Below are 23,781 nucleotides of genomic sequence, written 5' to 3'. Positions count from 1 at the left end.
TAACTGAATTCAGTGGAAGTTGCAGATCCATTGCAGGGCTGTGTATTGGACAGTATGGTGGGAAAGTAGCCTGAGTTCTGCAATTAACTAGGCACAGTCAAGGGCTAATCCCAGAACCATACTGCAACATTTGGTAATTAGCCTTTTGCTGATCATTTTTCTTTTGCTTGTTTTTTCTCCTTTTTTTCTAAGGAACATTGTGAACTAGATTTAGTTTGAAATCTTACTGAAAGCTGATAATTTATTTTTTGTCATTAAGAGTACTCTAATCTCCATGCTCCTTTGATTCCATCTTGGGAATTTACTTTTACATGAGCTGAGTGACCATTCTTGTATTTAGATGTTCATCATGGAGGCAAGTAAACTTGAAAACAGATGTGTTCTTTCCCTCTTATTCTGTTCTTCTGTGTTCATTTTGTAATCACTATAAGCTAGATTTAGGTTCATATCCTTATTCTGTTAAAAAAAAAAAAGTGGAGTGGTCACAGGACAATTCATGAAAGTTGGCAAAACAGCAGCAAACAGGAAACAACTTGTGAGAAGTAGCAAAGTATTTTTAAGTCACTTTGCTTGTATCCTTAATTTCTGAGAAACACGTATATTTGACATAACCTCTATACTGGTAGTGTATTCCTGTAGACATGTTTTTCTTGGAACTACAACCACTTTAACAAATAGACTAAGAGATTTTATAAAAACTTCTTTCAGAATTGCACTGTTCTAAAAAGTGAAATATAGTTTTTCTTGTCTGATAGACCTATCTAGAGTACTACTATATGTCTAAGTATGTGGCAGCCAACTAATAAAGTCTTACAAGAGACGCCTGAGATAGGGAAGTGATATAATCCTATTTCATACGCTCAATTTTGGAAAAAAAGGAATTAGGTCACAAAATGTTGTTGACAGAGCTGGGACTTGAGTACAGATCTTGGTGCTTTTTCTTCTTACTCCATGTCTATGTCTTGTTTCTACACATTCTGATGTTGTCTCACATGGCATTCACAGATGAAGATTTTCTTTAAGGTGTGAATTACATGAAAGGGGTGAGACACAGCAAGCTGAAAAGTGCTCGTGATAGCAAGCAGAGAACAAATAGGAGAGGATCAGGATGGGTTTCATAGGGATCTTCCCTGGGCTCCATAGTGGACAATAGTGTCAGAAAAGAAACCAAGGTGAGACCATGGAATTATTAGAGATATTAAATTCCTAGAATTAAGACACAATTCTTATTTTGTAGTCGTTAAACCAAATCAGGTTTTTCACTGGCAACAGAATTGTGATTTCAAAACTTTCATTGTAGAGCTAAACCTTGCTTATAATACACATACTGTCTCTAAAAAAGTTGGAGTTGCCCAAGAGATGGATGTTTCTGGAGTGGAATCGAAAAACAACTGGACTGGGCGGGGTAAAACAGAGTTCTGATTTGAAAGGTGTAAGACTGGATGGAGCAGTGTTGGAAAGAACATGACAGTGTGTGTCAGCAAAGGTTAATCCTGACTCACTGGATGGTGCCATGCTGATCACTAATGAAAATGAAATACATCAGTTTCCTTTCAAATCCCAGGCAGCATTGTAAACAGGAAAAATAACTTTCTTTCAAGCCTTGTAAGAGTAAAAATGCCAGTGGGAGAAGCTAATGTTTTCACACAGCTTCTTTTTGGGTGAAGAATGTTTTAGAGGTCTTCATGTCCAATTGGAAAGTAATGTAGAACTTCTCAGCATTTAGCAGTGCAACTCTACTGTGAAAGCAGAGGGAAAGTTTTCGCCTTTTCTCCAACAGTAGCATGCTACGGTCACCAGCCTGGAATAGGAAGAAAAAGGCCAAGAAAGGCCACAGATTGCAGTTGCTAACAGAGTAAAAAGCAGCTGTATTTAAAGTATAATATTTATGCAATTCACATAGAGAAGAGGCAGCTTTTAGTAGCATCAATTTCATCACCACTTGGAGAAGTTACTATAGAAACTGTTACAGAAGAAACAATAAAAGGAAATAAAAACGGAAGGGGAGGAATGAAGATCTTTGAGAATTTGAAGTAAAAATAAAGTGAAATGGATGTCACTAGCTGAAGCTAGTGAGGTAAAAATAAAAAGCCTTTGTCTTAATTAAAATAATTGTGGTTACAGGAATTAGAGAAGGAAAAGATCTGTGAGGCCACCGTGTCGTTTCTTTGAGCTCAATATAGGATTATGAGGTATTCCGTGGGATATTTTTAGTGGGTAGCCCAGTCTTGCTGTAAAAGTCCAAGAGTATGATTCAGTTGAGGTGAGAGATGACACTCGAAGTTACATCGCTTTTTCGTGGTCTAAATATGTAAGTGAAAACTGCTTGAAGAATCTCTTGCTTTGATCTGTTACTTAATTCCTCTGTAACACTAAACAGAGAATTCAACGGTCTTATCTGCAGCACATTGTAGCTTCAGGTATTTAAACAACTGAAGGTCATGGTTTTTTTTTTTTAAATACTATTTTTGAATGAAGTATGGAGAATTTTAAAAAAACAGCTAGTGGTTATTACAAAGATCTGGATTATTTTTACAAACGTATCATCTATATCAAAATGGAAACAATAATAATCACAAAAAAAAATCTGGTTGCTGTTGGTACCTCATTTATATTGTAGTTCTCATTGCCACAAGATAGATACAGCAAATATTAGTCGTCTTTAAATAAGAAGAGGTTAAATATTTTATTTAAAAAAATGAAATGATACTTTTTTTCCAGTCTCATAGAATTCCACAAAATAAACAAATCCACTCTCTATTATGTGTCAGAATCCGTCACAAGTTATTGTTTCCATTATTCTGAAAGATTCAAGGGCTATCTAAGAGCAGTGGAGGTAAAAATAATCATTTCTGTGTTTTAGACTCTGAAGGTGTCCATTTCTGTTAAAGATGCCACGTTATTATATATCACTAGGGGACGGGACAGATCCATTTCCCAGTATAAAACAAGGAACTGTGAATTTTATATACTCACTGAAATTGTCATAATCCCCAGTGTTGCCCTTGTTCCATTACCATAAACAACCAGTCACATGCCCGTATTTGTCTTTTGTTGTTTACTGCAATTTATTCAGTTAATAGATAACTGATGCAGTTAAGAAAAGAAATGTCTTTTTTCATAATGCTTGTGTATTTTGAAGCATTTTGCATAGAAGTAATCTTGTTTGTTATATAAGTGTTCACTTTGCTGATGATGTGGATATTTCACATAGCAATGGCAGACTTAATTATTTTGAAAACAGCTGTGATATCAACCACACCCAAAGTGCCTTAAGTGTCTCAGCTAAAGTTCCATAAACAGCTTTTCATTTTACATTTGGAATTTTGAAAGGTTGATTTTGAAATAGCATCTTCCTGCAAAGAACCTGTTTTTCTCCAGCAAGGATGTCACAGCCGTAATCTCTTTAACAAAACGCAACTTGTATGACTCCGCTCTGTTAACCTAAAATTCCACACTCGTAGCATAGATATGTTATTTGTCATCCCTACTCTCATTCTTGCAAGACTATGTCATTGGACACCAGAACAGGATAGTTGTGCTATTTTGTAATTCTCTGTGTATTTTTAAGCCAAACTGACCCTTTTGGTTTTTGCCAGTAGAATGTAGGCTAAAGACCTTCAGCACAAAAGTATCAAGGAAACAGTAACCAGTATGATTTCTGTAAGGCTTTGTGTACTGGAATTTGTCTATATAAAAAAAAAAATAGTAGATATTTTCCCCTGAAGTCAGATGACAATTTTTCTCTCACCATACAGGCTGTTTGGAACAGATTTCCCATAGGAGAAGTTATGTCAGAAAATGTACCAGAGAAAATGTTTTTAAAATAGTGCTTGTTATGTGATAAAGAACATTATATAATATATCTGTGTTACCATTGTAGATTCATGTGGGTCTTGTCCACTTTAACACATCGTGAAAACTGGAGAGGTTTGAGTTCAAGTAACTTTATGGTTGGAGGCCATTCCTTCAAATCCCCAAGTTCTTCCTCCCAGCATTATGAGCTGAGCTGCAAGGAAATGTCCAAGCTAGCTCTAGCAGAGAGGATGTGAAATTCAGTGAACCAAAAAAAGAACAAGAAAAATGATGATGAATATGTACTAAGAAGAGATAGTTCGGGAGCCTGGGATATGTATTTCCTGTTTCCATGACTGATTTCATCAGAAATACTTGAATGCAGAGGCAGGATCTAGCCTAGTTGGATGATAAGCAAGGAGTGAGTCAGGGAACTTCAGGAAGAAAACGGATAGTATTAGGATACAGTTGTGCAGTGTTCTCTGGAGGCTGGATTCTAGCACATCTTTCCTGTACTCTTCTTTTTTCTGGTCACATCATTCAGAACTTTTCATGTGTCTGCTAATGGTTTATTCTGGTGTACAGCACTCAAATTCAGAAAGAGCTGCATTTGGCTGCGTAAAGTATTACCTGTTACTAAGTTTCAGAAGAGCTGGGCCCCACGCGCTGGCTCTCAACAGTCAGTAGGCATACTGACCGTCCTGTCCTTGTTCCTTTATTACCTACCTGGAGTTGTTAAATAGCCTCTCTGCTCATGAAGGTGCTGTGAGGAAATTTTGTTAATATTTTACATAACTGTCATCATATCTTACGGTGATTAGATGGTCACATGAGGAGAAGAGTACATATTTAATCAGAGCGAGGCTTCATTGTTATGCAGTATATAAATGCAGGGGGGTAAAACCTGTTGGAGGGGATGAAAGAGAATTGTGTCTCATTGGTGAATTCTGGCCAGCCTAGGAATAGAATTTGAAAGAATGCTTTGTTATCCTCTGTTTGAAGGCTGCCTCCTAAAGCAAATCTAGATTGAATTAAGGTTACGCAGGCAATGAAATCTTGTAGGAGTAGAAAGCTCCGGATCAGCCAACATTGATGAATGTGAAACAAATTACAGGTGCAATAAACTGCAGCAGATTCAAGCAGCCGGAAGGTTAATAAGATAACCGCTATAACATCATCTTAGTATTAAAACAGAACGTAACGTTTAATGAGCAAATGTTGACTTCTGTGAAAACAGATTTCTGGATTTACCCATTGTATTATAAAGGTTTGATAAACTGCTTCTCTAGAGCAGGAAACCGTGCATGGAAAAATTTCTGTAGAGATTGCCATCTAAATACTTTGAAATATTTGTATGGTCAGCATGCATTTCAAGCACGGATTTGTTTTTTCTTCTGTTCTCTCTAGTGCATAAAGAGAGGGAGGGGAGCAGTGTGGTAAAGCTGCCTTTCTTTTTTTCTGAACATTTTTTCTTCAGGAACCCTACAGCAGCACTGCAGCGTGCTTTTGCCAAGACATCCCTTCCACATTTCACATGCTGTTTAAAAAGCTGTAAAATGAGATGCTGAAAACATTACTTTAGAATTAATAAGACTGACTTAATTGACTCTGTAGTTGTTGACATAAGCTTAGCTTAACAAACTCAGAAACCTGTTCCAGATCTCAATATGATGGCTTTTTAAGATCATGAACAATTAAACCTTACTGTTTCATTGTGCAGTTCTTTAGTCATTCATGCACTGGGATTTTGGCTTTAAGATAACTGTGTTTTGAATATATGTATGCGTTAAATTTTAAGACAAGAAAAGCAAATCTCTCAGTTCGCAGTAGTTTCTCCTGCTTCAAAAAGAGAGCAACTTCAACTATTTATAAACTGTAATTAAGTTTCTTTACAACATGACTCATTCTCAACAAGCAAATCCTTGTTCTTTTGCTTTCTTATGAACTGTGTGGGAAAATTAGGGTTCAATCACTGAAGAATTTACTCAATGCTTAATTACCCAAAACAGCCCTCCAAGTTCTGCCTCATGTAGAGCTTTCATAAAAATGTGATTTTCCCTGCAATGTGAATGTCTAAAACTTGACTTTTAAAAAATAGTCTGTAAATTTTTATAAAGAAAAAATCAGTATTTTGCTGTGGCATTGCCTTCTTTCTCAGTCTGCTCGCTCCTCTTATGCTAATAATGCTATGCTTAGGAAAGCTAAAGTAAGAAATCATTATGATTAAATTACTTAGAGCATGAAACTGAATTAGAAGGCTTTACTTTCCTGAATGAGCTAATGCTTTAAATTTTCCAAAGGAAATGTTTCTATTTCTGTGAGAGAAGGGGTAAATAGGACTTCCTCTGACATAATTTTCATTTTAAAACTGAGTTTGACAGCAAGATTTTTACCTTCACAACCAAATATTAATGCTTAACTGCATGACTTGTGTAAGCTTGCTAGCTGAAGTGACTCACTTACGTAGATTAAGTTATTTTTAGAGAGATAATTTGCACTGTTTAGAAGAGAGAAAAAGAGAGAGAGAGTCCTACTAAGAGCTCGATCCCTCATTATAGTTTACAGAGCTCGTGAACCCAGCATCCAAGCAAAAGATGACTAAGCAAAGGGTCTATTGGTACTTTCAGGAATTTACAGACATGAGTCATCTGCTTATTTTCTGCAGACATATCACCAGGATACTTTGTGAGTCAGCTGTTATTTGGAAATAGTACTTGTGTTCAACATGAATACGTTTTTGTAGTTCTTAAGTAACTACCATGTCAAACCAAAGCATGTTTTTATAGTTTTTGTCATTCGGGTGTGGATTTACAAAAGTCGTGTGTTGTTTTTAACTATGATGCATTTTTCAGGATGAAGACTAAAGGCTGTCGGAGATGTAATTCTGATCACTCTCACCTTTGCCACATTATGTATCACGTGAAGACAGATCTGATTTTGTATTAGTGCATGGGTTTGGCGTCAGATTGCATATATGACCAGCTTAAAAGAAACATTTTCATTATCAGCGTGTGCCACCTCATAAAGATGTCATTGCGACTATGAGCAGGATTTGACCTATTGTCTTCAAAGCACCTTACTAATGTTGATTATTAATGGTGTTTGCTTTTTTTTTTATATATAATAAAACGACACTAAATCTAAGCGTTTTGTACATTCTCAGTGTCAATGGTTTTGCATGCACTGTGCCAGAATTTAGCACTTGCCTTTATTTCCTACTCCTGAAATAATAGCTGGCTACCTTGACATACATATAATACTTTACAACTCAAGGCTATTTCCTGTTTACTTGTCTTTTAGGTGTGGTTGCGTTCCAAAATTAGGGGCAGGTTTTTTTTTTTTACTTTGTTTGGACTCAGCTCACACCTTATATTAAAGAAACACTTGGGTTAGAAAAAATGGGTGTTTGGCAATTTTAGGTGAATAGTAGTCAAAGAAGTCTAATCAAAGGCAGGTCAAATTGTTCCAAACTCTACTTGCAGTCCAATTTCGTACTGCTGCTGGCCAGATGTGGGATGTGCAGTTTTAGTTCTAATTTGATTATATGATGTATAATGTGACTGATTCCTGGAGATTCCTATACAGTTTTTGATTAAATATAGAAGAAAATGCTTTCTTCTTTTATTTGGTGATACCTTTGTTGGATTTATACCCATTTACAAAAATGAAAGGTAACAAATGGAAGTTTCTCTGTTATGGTAGCAATGTCTTGATCATCCATTTAAACAGTGTTTCTAATGCTAGATGACTTTCTCTGAAGCACAAACCTTCTATTTTACCTAACAGGGACAAAAATGGTGCTATTCGCACCCTTTATATCGACAAAGGTTTTCAAAGGAAAGATAACGAAGTCAGAAATTCTCAAGTAAAAGAAGTTAAATGTAAGGACAAAATTGTTCCTTGTGTATGCTACTAAACATTGCTATTCCTCTCTCACTGTCACAAAACACAAGTATGCAGAGTGGTTTTCCTTTGAGGTGCTTGAGAAGGAAAAGGTGCACTAGAGGAACAGAGCTGAAACAGTGAGAGCTGAAGGAATATATTTTCCATGTTAAAGCAGAGAGCTTTGCCTCATATTCCTTTGTGGTGAAGTCCTTGAGATTCTGAGACACGCACTTCCCATCTGTGAGGGGAGGAGAGAGCTTTCTTACTGGTAGGCAGCCTCAATATGCCAATTTCTTTTTTAGGGGTATTACTGAATACTCATGTTGCGAAGAGGAATTTGACAGTAATCTTGGAGTCTAACCTTTGTTACATCAGTGATCTGCCCTCAAATTAGCAGAGCTCTGCCCATGTCATTACTGTTTAAGTATCTGCTGGAAGCTGCTGTGTGAGCTGAGTCACCAGGGCTTGGGGAGTTGTCACGTGTAGCTCAGACACCGGGTCACAAACAGTGTGATCATAAGCAATCTGTTTTATTTTGAGACTACAGCTGGAATATCACATTCAGTTTCGTGTACTTCATTACTATTAACGCATTTACTTGTAGAGCTTGGAGGGTAATTTAGGGGAAAGGGAGTTGTGGTTTGGCTGATGCGCATCCAAATATTCAGAAATGGTTAGAAAAAATGAAGGAACTAGTAGAACGATAGAAGGGAACTTAAAAAGAAAGAAATCTTTCTTATACTGATCTCAGTCCATGAGCAGTGATCTCAAAGGAAGTGCTGGAATCTCTGTTCCATGAAGCATTTTAAAAGTAGAAAATGATGAATTACCAGGTGCACTGGAGGGGAGATCCTGTTCTGCCTGTGAGTGAGTTCAGGCCTGTAATGTTCCTTTTTCTTTCTTGAAATTCTGTTTGTAGTGATTCTGTCCCTTGTTTTGGTTCCTACTTTGACTATTGCAACCTTTTTAGTAGCTTAGGCTTCTTTCCTTCTCTTTAAGGACTGCGAAGTGACAAATAGACAAAACAGAGAAACCAAGTTTGTTTGAATGAATTATAATGTTACTCATTTATTTCACTCATTGCTGTGCCAAATAGGAAAAACATTTGAAGATTTACATGGAACTACTGCACAATTGGAGTATTTTTTCACCTTGGTGAATTCCAGAATTGCAGTTTGGAGGATAACAGAGAGTACAATCATAGCTGCTTTCTAAAGGAAGTCTACACCTTTAAAAATGCACATTTACCTGTTAATTTTTTGTGTTAGATTAGAATTCTAATGTAAAGGAGTGTTGATAACTCACTTGAACTACACATTTCTGAAGCCTCCTCAATTTAAAAGTAGACCAAAAAAATCTTAAGCATAAATGCAGCAATGAAAAAGTTAAGCTAAGTAATAGTTTCTGACCATATTATTAAACTGTTGCAGACTATTTTATTGTTCTGCCAGAGGAAGAGTGTCATGAGACAGTGATAAGCAAAGGGAACTAAAAGGTTCTGATTTTTATTTTTAGTGAGATATTTTTGGTATTAATGACTTTGCAGTGTGTTTTTGGTTTTGTGGGGGTTTTTTTTGTCTAACAAATGACTGCAAATTGAGATCTGTTCTAACGCGTGACTGAATCTTTCTACATCCTTTATCAAATCATTTAACCACTTTAAGTCCCAGGCAGAGAATTAACATAGGAATACACTAGCTAAGCAATTTAAAACTGTATTTTATTAAAATCTATCAGTAAAGCAATATGAGGGAATCATAATTTATAAGAAATACAGAAGTATATGTCAGAAGTAATAATCACTTTGTCCTTTTCTATCACCTTTGAATCAATAGAAAAGAATGATATATTCCCTGTTTAAAAAAAAAAAAAAGAATAACACAATGCATATATTTTTATGACTTTTCTTTTTTTATTTCAGTTGACCTACCCCTGTACTTTCCTCGAGACCAACCAACCCTAACCTTCCAGTCAGTCTACCACTTCACTAACAGTGGGCAGCTGTACTCCCAGGCCCAGAAGAATTACCCATATAGTCCACGCTGGGATGGCAACGAAATGGCCAAGAGAGCAAAGTAAGTCAGGTTGCTATTTTGCTATATGGTCTTCTGGTGATAGAAATTTCATGGATGTAACTGTATGTTTCCATCATTCCGCAAGCTAAAGCTGTTTTTGTTCTAATGTAGTACTGGTATTCCCCTATGTGAGTACAGACAGATACCTTATTAATCATGCTTATAACACTAGTTCCAGAAGACAAAACAAGACTCTTCCGCTAGGCACTATAGAGACACAGAGTAGTGACAATTTCTGCTCCAAAGAGCTTCCAATCCAAATAGACAAGATAGCCCACAGCAGGAGTAATCTGCATGATAACAGTCAATCAAGGTAGTGCCTTGGTTTTGTGTGGGTGTATGGGGGACCCTGAAGGGAAGCATGTGAGATGGAAAGAGCGAGGAGGAAAAACCTGAAAGATATGCTCTTATAAAAAAGCAGAGGAGGAGGTAGAGCAAACCAGTAATCCAGCGTAGTAGGCAGCCCTGCCAGAGCTTGAGAAAGTTACCTGAAAGTCTGAAGACTTCTTTTTTGGTTTCTTTGTTTTTACTTTCCTACTTTCCCTGTTGGCTAGAAACAGAGAATCCCTGTTTTTTCTGCAGGCCTTGATTTCGGCATGGGTAAATACCACTTCAGTCCTAGTATCCCTTTTAGTTTAAGGTGACAGGACAGTGTCTCCAGAGTGATTCTGTTGCAAAGATAAGTTAGTGTGGGCAGCAGTGCTCCTTTTGTATGCTATGTGTTATTTCTGTCTTCTAAAGAAGCAGAAGATATTTCACCTGGATGGAGCAATATCATTAGTGGCCTTATTGCTGAATTTAGATTTTGCAATATGTAAAAATATAAGAACAGCAACAAATTTAAGCAGGCTGATTATCAGTTGTCCAGCACATAAGTCCTCAAAGTGTGTAAATAATAAGGCATATTGGAATTAACGTTTTGACTGACAATCAGAAGATTAAATTAAATTAGCAAAGATGCATAAATAAGAGACAAATGAAAATAGTTCAAGCTGAGTAAATCAAATGAATGGCATGGTCGGAGACTGACTGTAATTTGGAAATGATGGAGGCAAATAATAAATGACTGAAGCATTTGCAGATTTTGTAATAATTTTAATTGTATGGAGAACATCAAGTAACATTTGATTTTGGATTTTGATGCGTAGTAGTAGTAATTTTTTAGTTTGATAGCAATTGGTTTTAATACTGTACTGTCTAGGAGAGCCATTTCTTGATCAAGTGTGATTTGTTTTTGTGGACTTGTTGTTTCTTTTTTTTTTTTTCCTAGCAGAACATTATATGTATTTTGTTTTTAAAGAAATGAAAGAGTAACTGGAAGCATCAGTGGGGCTTGTTTTCATATTGCAAAAATGCTTGATTGTATAGTCAAAAAAATGCACTTATTTTGCATCTGGAAGCTTACAAGTATCCATGTTCTGTCTGCTAAGTGCATTCACTTATGAGTGGGTGTGTACAAATGGACTTCTCTGCCATGCACTTGAAGTTTAGAAGTATTATAACAGTACTTTTAGAAGCACTAAATGTGTACACTTACTATCACGTGTACATTTTTTGAGGTTATTCACTCTTACGTTTGAGCCTTTCCATTTAAGTTTTATACTGGCTACATAACATGAGAAAGATGATGAGAAGCGGGGGAAGAAAGCACACTGCAATGTCTGAAATAACCATCACTGAGCTGTAAAGAGACGGAGAAGCTGCTCCAGTTAAAAGCGCTTTGCTTGCAGGAACAACTAGTGAATCCTGAGCAAGTACCAGAAATAAAACTACAGCAGGAAAACTATGATGTTATAATGCGTGTTAGCGTATTTTAAGAAATATTTTTAACTCAATTTAGTACTTATGTAAATATTTTTTAAAATATTTTCTAGGGCTTCTCAGAATAGATAAGTGTGTTTCATCACAAACAAAGATTTTTTCATTCTACTTTATTTTTATCATAGCCACGTTACAGACCAAGTATATGGGAATACATGTAGGTGTATACAGGAAAGTGTTCTAATTAAACATATAGTTCAGACGCCAACTCAATTCATCCCCAGTAAAAAAAGAAAAGAAGGATATGTGATGCAGCCTCCTAAAGCAATGTAGTTCTGCTCAGCTGAAGTAAATTTAGCCCTGGATAAATCAAGGAAAACTTTTTTGTGCTTTTAAGTGCTGTCCGTTCATTAGGTTTTACTTAGTATGTAGTCTTTCCCTCTCAGCTGAATGGTTACTCAAGTGCTTGGCATCCTTTGAGACAAAACAACTCTGTTTATCTTTCTGGTCCTACTGTTCTAGGGCCACCGGGTCTTACATTTGATGTTCCAGAGTCTGACCAAATTCTCCACCCTTATTCTCAGTCACTTAAGGGGTCATTTTACACTGGTTTCCTCACTGTAGCTTAAGACGCTGTCAAGGACAGTTTTTGCTTGCCGTTGTACCAGCCGTGTTCATTAGCTGTCCGGTCATGTTCTGAGGCATGTATACCCCACTGCTTTGTAGGATGCAGAAGTGCCACCAATCTCCCAGAGATTTCCACATCTTCAGTTGGCAAAGCCTGCCTCTGTTTTCAGCAGCTGCAGGCAGCCTGCTTATTCATGGGCAGAGCTGTCAGAAGTTCATGCCAAAGGGACATTGATTCTGTGCCCAGCTTTCTCCCAGTTTTTTTCCAGCAGGTGAGCCCATCCAATTCCTTCAACTCCGGGGCTAAACTTGAAAGTCTTGGTATCCTTGCTTATCTTTATGGCCCCTGAGCAGATGTAGGCAACTCTTTTGAAGTTAGGACTTAACCCTTTGCTGTAGCCTTGAGACAATCAGTAGTAATTACAAGTAGGAGCAAAATTATTACCCTAAGAAATATACATATAGATGTAGATTGTATGCGTTCTCAGACACATATCACCTAAATCTAAAAGGCAAATACTCAAATCAGAATATCAGTTTGGCAGAATCTTTTTTCATTCTCATTGAATCATAGAAAAAGTGCTCATCTTCATTCAGACATAATTGGACCAATTTTTGCTCGTCTGATAAACTTCATGTAATCGAGTTTCTCTGTGTCTTAGGCAGTTTTTAAAATCACCTGGCTCCTTTGAGGCTCCTGGCTTAGATTTCTCACTGAGAGATAGTGTCTGGTGATTGAAGCTCGCTATTGTCTCCGCCGAGGGATTGCCCTCTGGCTTGATTTAATTCTAAAGGACGAATCACATCCTGGTTAAATAATGTGATTGCAAATGCTTCCTGATTTCTCATTTCTCTACTAAACACTAAAATTTAACCCGTTTCTCCAGCTAGAAACAGCAAAACCAAAAATACTATGATTCTCTTACAGGCTGCCAAGATACCATTTCCTCCCAATTCCCATCTCAGGCTCTGCCTCTTGTAGGTCATTTGTTTACATGGCTGTGTCCTCCTGCGTAAGCAGCTTCTCCAAAAGATTTTGTCCTAAAATACAATAGCAAGCCTAAGAAAATACAGTAAATTATGGAAAGTTAGCAGCCTTGTTTGTGGTGTACGTGTGAAGTAAAACATCTCTGTGCGGTTTCCATGGGAAAGCTCTCTTGTTCTTTGCTTAAATAGGCATTCAAGTGTACATAAATGGAGTCTTTAAAGAGCATGCAGACTTGAAGCCTGGGATTTTATGAAGGAATACTGTAAATAAAGCCTGTTTGTTTATACAAATTAAGTTCAGTTCTGAAGATGCACTCTGGCCCAATTTCTGTCTGACCTAGTGCTGCTCTGTAGACCTAGGTTACACTTCAGGGAGAGCAAGTTAGGACTCAGTTTACTCTTTTATCCTACACAAATCCACCTACACGTCATTAAAAATAGCAAGAGGTGAAAAACAATAACGTGGTATCACAATAAGAAGTCATTCTCAGGGTTCAGATTCTTTTTTTCAGCTTGGCTGACAAAACTGTTTTCTAAATGACGTTCTTGTCACTGGCCATTCATTGCTGTTCGCAGATTGTGGTGTTAAATCTACATATCACTCAATGCTCTACAAGGGTAAAAGCTTGAAAAGGCTCAAGTACTCTCAAAATGTGTATTGGCTGTTGCTTTGCCATAAGGTCGACTGCAATTTAAGATTATACGCAGATGTATCTTGCACAAGCGTCGCATGCATCACTGGCGCTGCTGCAGCTCTAATTCATGCCCACCACAACTGCGCTATGATCACTAAGTGTCAGGCTGGGGCGCTGGGCCGTAGCATTTTCATCCTCATCAATAGCTTTTCCTTGAACATCATAACATGAGAAGATGTGTGTCATGTGATGATGCTAGTAGCTATTTGGCTGAAATGTTTGCCTTAAGCATTAGCATTCCCTTGTATGGAGAGGAAGTATATCTTTTTAGTCCAATAAAGGAATATTTGAATAGAGGGGACAATCTGGGGGCCTTAGGGCCCATCCTCATGTAGTTGTTTAGACAAACTCAGTTGTAATATGTCAAAGGTTTGCTGTTGCGTTCAGTGTATTTTGAGCGCCCTAATAATTTTTTTGAGTGATATTCACTTGTTTTTTAATTCATCCATTTTTAATTAAGTGAGAATTCTTCCACATTTTAGGCAGAATTATCTATCGATACATCTTGCATTCTGTTAAGCTAACAAGTTTTATCTTTCCTTGAAAGTATTGTTTCCTACCCACAGTGCCTTGGATCTCACTGTATAAAGTTTACATGTAAACATTGCATCATTTTTGTAATCTCTCCTTGATAGGTATAATTAAGGTAATAAATCATTTGTTATTATTCATTTTGTATTTCAGTATTTTCCTTGCTTATTTGTAAACAGAATATATTTTATTTGCATGCATTACATGATTGTTTCATGCACATTAGGGATCTTTAAAGAGTGGATTTCCAAAAATTAACTTGTTGGCATTCATATATGCTCTGCACAGAAAGCTTTTTCCTTGTCTTTGGTTCTGTTGCACTATACCTTAAACTTAAAATGAAGTTTAGGAGAAAAAAAAAAAAAAAAGAGGGAAATGAAGCACAAAACATAGGGATCTATCCTTCACTATGCTTTTGTTTGTGTTTTCATGTCTGAAACATGAAGATTCTTTTCAGAAAAGAGCAATGGGGTGTAAACTAAAAGGTTAGAAGCTGAGCTGGGTCACTTGTTTAAATTTTTGTTTTTGATAGAGTCTTGCATCAAAAACTGTATAAAAGTGGTTTCCTTGCCTGAAATCCAGCAGGGCAGACATTTTGTTGCCTCAGGTGCACTCTTTTTCAGAATACAAAAGGGCCAATATGCTGTGACAGCCATAGCAAGAAGAGATGCGGTGACCCAGCCATGTGAAGTTTACAGAGAAGTTAATTTGATTTTATAGACCATTAAATCAAAACTCTTATTTTCTGTGGCAGCGTCAGCTGATCAGAATTATAAATGAAAAGCATGAAGGCAAATGGAGAAGACTGTATTATGTTAAAATACTTAATGGTTGCACTTGTCCTTGTAACACATTCTGAGTTGATTTACCAGCAAACCTTAATAGCGATGTGATTTTGATTGCAAGATAGAAAAGCCAAATAATAATTAATAGAGCATTTAATTAGAATTTTTCCAGGATATCGTTTTATTTTTACATTTTCCTTTCCTCTGCACACACTGCATTGTACAGTGCACGCACATGACAGTCACACTTATTGAGTCATATTTTTCATGTACTTTTCTTTAAATGTCTCCTTGGATAATTAAGTCTGACTCTTAAGATATGGTATGTTAGGTTCTGACAGGTGCCTGCCAGGGATCTTCAGTGCTGTCATGCATTATATGGATTTCAGCCAAGACAGAAGGGCTTGGGTGTTTGTTTCTGGTCACTTCTCATTAAAGCTTTGACTGTGGGAAAAGAAAAACCACTATTTGAGGATGAAGAGTATAGGTACTGTAGGGAGTGCATAGAAACAAAATATGTTAGACAACTAATTTTTCTGTTTTCGTATAAATATTATATTTGTGGATACGAAGTGTATATACATATGCTTTGATACATAGTAGGGTTTGGGTTTTTTTTTTTTTGAAAAAATGAAGATTCTCTTGCGTATTAAGAAGAGAAATGCGCAGAATAGATAGGAGGAGTTTGCTTGGAAAAAGTGGAAAGTAGCAGCAACTTGCTGGAAGACAAATTCTAGAATTTAATGTACGTGGTTTGTAGATAACCAGGGTTGGGTTCTGTTCTAGAAATACTATGATAAACCAACTGGTTTATCTTCTTTAGCGAACTCCTTTATATATTTATCAAAGGTACTGAATCTGTGTTAGATCCAAGAATTATAGTTAAGACTTGATACTACAAAAAGCCCTCCTTTGCTTTAGAGGAAAGGATAGAAAGAAATACATGGTTCTGGAAGAAGCTTAGGTTTAATAGACCAGATAAATACTGTTACTTGATCAGTTACAAGGTAAATAACTAAGTAGAAATAATAGGTGAGCCTTATTATCTTTTGAGTAATATTTGTAATTGCTCTGTTAAACACAAAGAACGTTCATGCTAAGTCACACTCAACATACATTTAACCTAGGATCATGTTTCTATCAATAGCCAGTAGAAGATGCTGTGGAAGTGCATGGAAAAGCATGTAGTGATGTTTTCCTTATATATACTACCGTATTTAAGGATTTCTACATCTAGAGTTGGTATATTTCTTTTTCACAGCGTGGTAGGTCTAATTGTTACTCCCTAACTCCTGTATCTAAAGATAGATCTGCTGATCTCCCCCATAAATCATGATTTTATGAGCCTTTTCACACCTCTCATGTCACAATTTCTCCTACTCTGCTCGTTCTTTCCTTCTACAGAAAGAAAACTACCAATATTTCTGATTACCTCATAATCCTTACACCTTTACTATTTGTTGTATTCTCCCTGTGATAGGGGACTGCATGTTAATCGTGGTATGTTCACCATATATTTATATGGTGAAGTAGTGGTATTGTCTGGTTTGCTATTTATTCTATTTTCTTTCCTTTGTACTGAGTGGTCTAAAGCCCTTGTTCTTTGTGTATGTAAAATTGAGAGTTTTTCCCTTGCATATCTGCCTGTTGGTATTGACATTTTGCCTGATATTTTACGGTCCAGTCTCCCATTACATTATGAACAATCTGCAGCTTCTCGTAACTGATCGTCATTTTTCCTCCTCTGACTGGATTGTTATCATTAGCAAACTTTGCCATCTTCTTTTACTTATTTTTGCAGATCATGTATGAATATGTTGAACAACACAGGTCAAAACATCTATTTGTAGCACAGTTCTCAGATGGCTTCACCCTAAACGTACTCATCATTCATTCCTATCTTTTTGTTTCTTATCTTGACTTGCTATTTATCCACTCCTGGATCTTTTCTCCTGCTGTGGTAATTTTTTTTAAAAGTAAGTTTTTTTAAAAAAACTGTGCTGTGGTAAGTTTTTTTTTAAAAACTACTGAAAACCTTTTCCCAAATACCTGTTGGAAAGCCAGGCACTGTACGTCTTTGGGATCTTTCTTGTCCACATGTTTTTCATGCCTTAAGAAGATAAGAGATCTGTGATGCATGAGTTTCACTCCTACCCAGTATATAATTTTTATTCAACTCCACTAAGTCTAGGCTTTCTATAATTTTATAGTTCCTTAAAATAGTTTCTACCAATTTGTAAGGCACAGACATGACATTTACTAGTCCACAGCTCCCCTTAGCTCAGACCTTTTTTTAATTGACATCACGCTTCTCTCGTACCAAGCTGTTTTAAGCAGGAGGTTATAAGTTATTTGAACGTATAACTTTCTCACACTCGAGTTTCTTCAGAATTCTTGGGTGTGAATATCATCTGTGCCTGCTGATTTGCGTGTGTGTGTTTTGTTGAGTTGTTCTTTACCTTTTTGGCTGTCATTTCTGCATGAGTCAAATCTTTCAGTATGTCCCTTATAAAGAATGGCTCTGGTGTAGCAGTCTTTTTAAGCAACTTCATGGTGAACTTGGATGCAAAAATAGTTTCATTTATTCTTTGTGATTTCATTTCTTCTGAGAATTCTTTTTATTTTTTGAATGCCTTTCATACTGCTTGACAAGTTATTTGGAGGGAGTCAGCTACACATAAGTGTAGAGTTTGCTGCTGGTTTTTTTTTTTTTTTTTTGGAGAGATCTCTGACCTTTTGAGAACTTTATCTTGCTTCTAATAGGCAAGCACGTATCTTACAAATGGAGAAGACAAGAGAAATAGCTCCTTTAACATGTTTTTATAATCACAGCTGTATGGCATCTCCCTTTCCTTCTGACTGAGTTGTCTTAATGAATATCCAAGGAAGATTCTTTTATGTTTCGGTATGTTGCCTTCGGCTCCCTTTGATAAGCGATCTGGCAAAGCAGAGAGGATGGCATGATGAAATCACTACTTTCACCTGCTAGCAAACTTTGTTTTCGGGGATGCTTGTTGTCAGACTTGTTACAGATGGATCTGTGGTGTAACCCTTAATTTCTTCCTCTGAAGTACAAGTAAGGGATTCAATAATTTCTTAAGGATCACTCAGGTTATATTATTGTTTCTGTGATCCCCTCTCTTCCTGAATCTGTGTTTGTCGTCTCGCCTTGCAAGCTCATTCCTGAGCATGGTGTTACCCAGACTTTTCTGCTCTCTACTACTTATGTTGTTCCTGCTTTTCCCCCTCATTTCACCTCGTTCTTCACCTGTCCTTTATACTTAGAAGAGGTTCCTAGTTGCATCTGTCCTTCAAAACTACTAAATAATTTAGTAAAAAATAGTTCTGCAGCAGTATAGTTCAATATGCACTTGCGTAACCTGTATAGGAGGAAATAGGAAGAGTCTTAAGTAAACGGTATCTCTTTAAGAAGTTAACCTTTACCTGGGGTGGAAAAATAAGGCTGTGGCACTTGAGCAAACAGGAAAAACAGAGCAGGCTGTCAAACAGTGACTGGAAATTTCTCGTGAATTAGTACTGTGTTTAAAAAGGCTATATGAAGATTGGTTTTTTCCATGATGTCCTTGGAATATCATTCTCATGATCCACAGACAAGGAGATGGGGTGGCCATGCTGTGACAGAAAGATTCCAGTGCCTCTGTCTCCGCAGATACTTGGTATCCTGAGCACTGAGTTAGCCCCGGGGGAAGTTCAGAAAGCAGAAGCTAAGTCGCTGTGATCTAAGACCACAAGCCTTCATCTGACTGAAGCAAGTCTATTTATGTACATTGTGGAGAAGGTGAAGGAAGTGAAATGTTTATCTCTTGAACTGTCGAGCAGAAGGCATTGATAAAACTGTTTTAGAGTTTCATTTTGCTGTGTCTACTTTGGGACACTTTGAGCTGCTGTGTCTGTGGGATATTTCTGTGCAGTATGCTTTGTAAATTCCCAAATATCTATATCGGAAACCTGCAAAAGAATAAAACTCGAAGTCTTGATTTCCGTATGATTCAAAACAACCTGCATGTTTAGATACTGAAATCAGCTGATTGTCTCCAGTAGCTTTAATTTTCTTCTGTAATTCTCAGTAAAGGTCAGTGGGAACACGGTTATTCTTGGAACCAAAGTTATCTTTTGCAAAGCAGTGGCCCTACTTATGCTGTTTCTCTTCATTAAACATTAATTGCCAACCTACATAATGATCTACAGTCCTGGCTCCGCAGCAGTTCCCTCAAATTCCCTTCCTTTACATATTTGCCTTCAGACAGGTTGTTATATTTATGATTGTTTTATTATTTGAGCAGATTGTCAAGACTTGTTTTGCTTTATGCTGTTAGGAAGCAAAGTTGTCTTATTTCTTTTAGCAGAGCTACGTTGAATTCTTGACTTTATTTATAAAATCCATATCATGATCTTTTGGAACAGAGATACAAATGGAACGTAGGACCAAACTAACATTTATTTTTCTATTTCTGTTCTCTTCGTAAGGAGTAAAGCCACCTGTTATTTCTGTAATCAGCAAACCATTGAAAAATGTGTCTAAATATAACTATTTCCTGCACCTTTCTATGTGTCTTGAATTAAAAATGACAATAACTCCAACTAGAAGTTCTGGTGGAGAAAGGTGTTGTTAGTAAAACACAGAAAACAGCTTTCTGGAGTGAGGTTTAATGTTTAAATTTCAGATACAAATTTAGTTTCACTGGTTCTACTACATCCATTTCCTGTTATGTTTTCGGTTGCACACGTTTTGTTTTCAATTTTGCAGACTATTTTCTGTCACGTAATATTACAGCCCATAATGAAGGCAGCACTATTTCTTAAAACCCTGTGTTCTGACAGATTTTGTTGGTCTGCCCACTGTGGACCTACGACTCTGTTGGTTCCTGATTAGTGTCCTGTTCATCTAACTAAATGCAGTCATGGCTTTTGTGCAGATTGGCAGGTAGAAGTGGCCATAGACATTTACTGAAGTCTTTGTAGGGAAATTACTGCAGAAGGAAATAAACTGGGAGCAAAAGCAGAAAGATAGAAACACGAGAAGAGGAAGAGAGATTATTTGATGATTTTTTTTTTGGCACCCAGGAAAAAATTGCTAGCGGCATAATGGAATTGTGCTCTGAATCTTTGTGAGTTTAGCCAGTTACAGTAGCAGTAATTTAAGAGCTATTGTTTTGCTGTTGTATAAACACTTGAGATGTTTGCTTGGCATTGCCGATTTTGGAGATGCATAAAGTGGAGAACTGTAGGCATTGTTTCACACAAAAGCAAAATCTTTGCTATAGATAAAGCTTCCAAGTAAGGAAATTGTAAACCACAACCTGAAGAGCACAGCTTCAAGAAGCTTAGTTCAGAAACGTGAAGATAGGCCTTGTATCGTTACGTATATTTGAAGTGATAAAGTTGTCCTGGAAGGTATCTTTATTGTTCTGCAGCTGTGCTTGGAAAAGTGATGATTTTCATATTCAAATGATGATTTAGAATTTCAGTTGCCTTTTGGATGTCTGGTGCGTGCCACGGGCCTGGCTTTCGTTAGTTACTGAGCCTTTGCCACATGGAGAGTGTCCATTTTGTGGGTCTGCCTGTTAGAGTGTGGTTCAAACTACATAACCAAAAAGTATTGTGCTGGGAAGTATTTTCCACTTAAATTGTTTTAGCCTCTTGGATCTGCAGAGTCAGATCATTTGTTTTAACAGCAGTTTTCTTCTAATAACTGTCATAAAAGTGTCTAGCACAGAATTAATCATCTGTTACTCCATTGTCATAAGAAAGCAAGGAGACTTGGTTATGCCGATCTGTTGTGAGTGCTTATGTGTCTTTAGCCTTGTGAGGAATGCTGTGTAAATGCTCGTGAATAAGGAGACAACATAACGTGGTTCGCCCAATTAAAAAGTGTTCTTAATGCACTGTATGCAGTAAAAATAGCAAAGATGTTTAAATGCCTCACATCTGAGTTTGAAAGGGAAAGATCTATGTTGATATGAGGCCGATCAGAAGATTGGTCTTGCAGAAGATTTCGACGCTGTTTTTCAGTCATTGTTAAATGAAAGCCATAGAGATGCAGAAGGAGGAATGTAACCACTCATATAAGGTCATGGATGTAATGAGCACTCATATGAAATACGACCTAAATACAAATCCACCAGTGGAATTAGAGTAGTAATTTATTAATTTACATTCCTTTTGTTAATTAGCACTAAAGGTGTTGAATTAGATAGCTCCTGACGAATGGAATTTAAAAAGAGAACATTTAAAAAAGAGGAAAAAAGTATTAGCAACTTTGACTGTTTTCTTTTATAAACAGAGCGGCAAATCCTGCCATTCCGAGAGTTGTGGTAAATATATTCTACATGGGAGATGAATTATTAGAGGTTCCATGAAACAAACCAGCTGGCTGTGCCTGTGTAGTCACGGGAGGACAAATCCTGTTGTCTGGCACCCAGAAGGGATTGTTGTAGGTGTTCAGTATTTTCAAAACAAGTTTTCATTGTGTCAGAACAAGTTGCAACAGGAATATAAAAATACAAAGGCACGCTACGTGTGTATGTATACTCCATGCAAACACTTTGTACTTCAAAAAGTGAATAATCAGGTGACGTTGATAAAGCCTGGAGAAGTTCTTTTATAATTCTAATACGGCTGTGCTGTTGAAATAATTTATATAATAAGATTTTATTGCAAAGTGTCAGCATAATAATACTAGTCTGGGAGGAATAGGTCCAAGACATCATTGGGCCTCAGGCTGTCCCTTACTCTGACCTACACCCATCTTAGTTCCTGTTTTCACCTGATTCAGTTGGAAGAGGGTACAGCGATGCTGTTCTAACTAATTTATGGAGATCACTTGTCTTTGGATGGGATTTATTTTCTGTTAGGTTTCTGTGGCTTTGAAGAAACTTGTAGAGGTCTTGCAGCAGTTCCTCTACGGTGCAGAAGGAAAGAAAAATGAGATGCAAAATTATGCAAATCTCAAAGTTGCCTCTCCTCTAAAAGAAATGGGCAATAGCTGAGGTAATTGCCTGGGAGTCTAAGCTATCTAAGTATCTAATACAGCTGAAAGGGGTATAATTTAGTCCTCTCCTCAGTCCCAGGTTAAATAATTGCTTTTGTAGAATATCCTAACATAAACTCACTATTAATCTCACCAGCTAACTCAGACCACAGAGCATTGCTGAGGAGAAAGGTGTCCTTGCCACAGACCCAATTCCAGAAGACCTGAAAGGGTTATGTACAGCTATTCTAAGATCCACGCGACTACAGAGTACATGCCCCTAGTTAGGTACATTAGCTTGAAAAGCCTACTCTTAAAAGCAATAATGGAAACCCCCAAGTACAATAACTTGAGGCAGCCTTCTGATGAGAAGTAATGCAATATATACACGATATGGTGAGAGAAATAGCAGACCATGTATCTTTGTGAAAAGATCAAGATTTTCAATCAGAGGCTTTCAATTTCAGGTAAAAAATGTGTAAGGACAGAATACACTGTGCTGGTGGTAGTCAACACTGCTGTACAGCTGAGTCTGTAATTGATATGGACCATCAGAATTACTTCCTTCCCTCATACCTTCTTTTCCTCAAATCATTTCTTGATGGAAAAGGCACTTAAACTCTCACATCCTGAGCTGAAGCATGTAAGATACATGAGCGCAAGTAATGCTAGCATGGATGAATTTGAGACCAGATTGCTGGAAAACTTGGCACACTTCAAAAAGGAGGAGTTTAAGATGAGTCTATTTTGTGAATGACTTAGGAAGATGATTCATCACCCCATGATGAACATCCTTGTCCCAGACACAAAAAGCAGAAATCTCAGTGGTATGGCATTTTGTATGCTTTTTTTTCCCCTTAGAGTTTGAATCTGTGTTCTACTTAGAATTTCCCACTTGAAGATTTAAAAAGAAATAGAAACACCTAGATGACTCTTTTGCAACTATTGCATAACAGTCAGTAATAAGAGCACTGTTGAATAGTTGGCTGTAACACCAGTGAAACAAAGACAATAGCAGAAGGAAACAAGTGCATTCCAGTGGCAGAACGCTTTCACAGTAAAACTATGTGAGGTGTTTGATGGGAGATCACAGCTGCAGAGCTTCAAATCTTTGAGGAAGATTGTAGCACAGAAATCTGAAGACAAAGGATATTACCAAATGTTCAATTAAGATTTTCTTCCAACAAAATTTTAAAAATCCAGCATAAATTTACACTGGAAAAACAATGCTCTTAGAATGAAATTTCACAAAAGTGATGTAAATTCCAAGTCAAGTATTTCTTAAGCACTGCAAGCCCATACTCTTAGATTTAGACATATATCAATCTTCATGGGCTTCTGAAGACCTTGTCAGTGTTTCGTATCATTAGAAAACATGTAAACAAGTGATCCAATTCTACCTTCTTTTAGATACTTACCATTTACAATAGCCAGACTTTCTTTTTACTGGATAATAAGGTGAAGGAAAGGTAAGTGCTTTACTCTCAACAGATGTCCTTGAGCACAGCACCTGAAATTCAATGTACTATATCAAGTGTATATAGTTTTTAAGTACAGCAAAATTTGTTGTCTTCTGGAGTGCTGAAGAAAAAATTTCCATAGAAAGCCCGTAACTTACTACCTTGAACTTGGCAAATGACCATTTGAGG

The 23,781-nt window shown here is 37.0% G+C and overlaps 1 protein-coding gene across 8 annotated transcripts in view; it reads left to right on the top strand.

Moving 5' to 3' along the window:
• The window catches only part of BABAM2 (BRISC and BRCA1 A complex member 2), a 160,120-nt gene that overhangs the window by 127,205 nt on the left and 9,134 nt on the right, over positions 1–23,781 (top strand). For all 8 annotated transcript variants that reach the window (XR_002437275.1, XM_021392674.1, XM_021392671.1 and 5 more), the window contains one exon: positions 9,602–9,755. Coding sequence is in view for 7 of the 8 variants with exons in the window: in XM_021392674.1 (XP_021248349.1) it covers positions 9,602–9,755 (154 nt within the window). In the remaining variant the exon portion in view is untranslated. The remainder of the gene's footprint in view (positions 1–9,601; positions 9,756–23,781) is intronic.

This window comes from Numida meleagris, chromosome 3 (assembly GCF_002078875.1).
Source record: "Numida meleagris isolate 19003 breed g44 Domestic line chromosome 3, NumMel1.0, whole genome shotgun sequence".
Lineage (NCBI taxonomy): Eukaryota > Metazoa > Chordata > Aves > Galliformes > Numididae > Numida > Numida meleagris.
The sequence above is the reverse complement of the archived record's forward strand: the minus strand, read 5'-3'. Positions and strand labels throughout refer to the sequence as shown.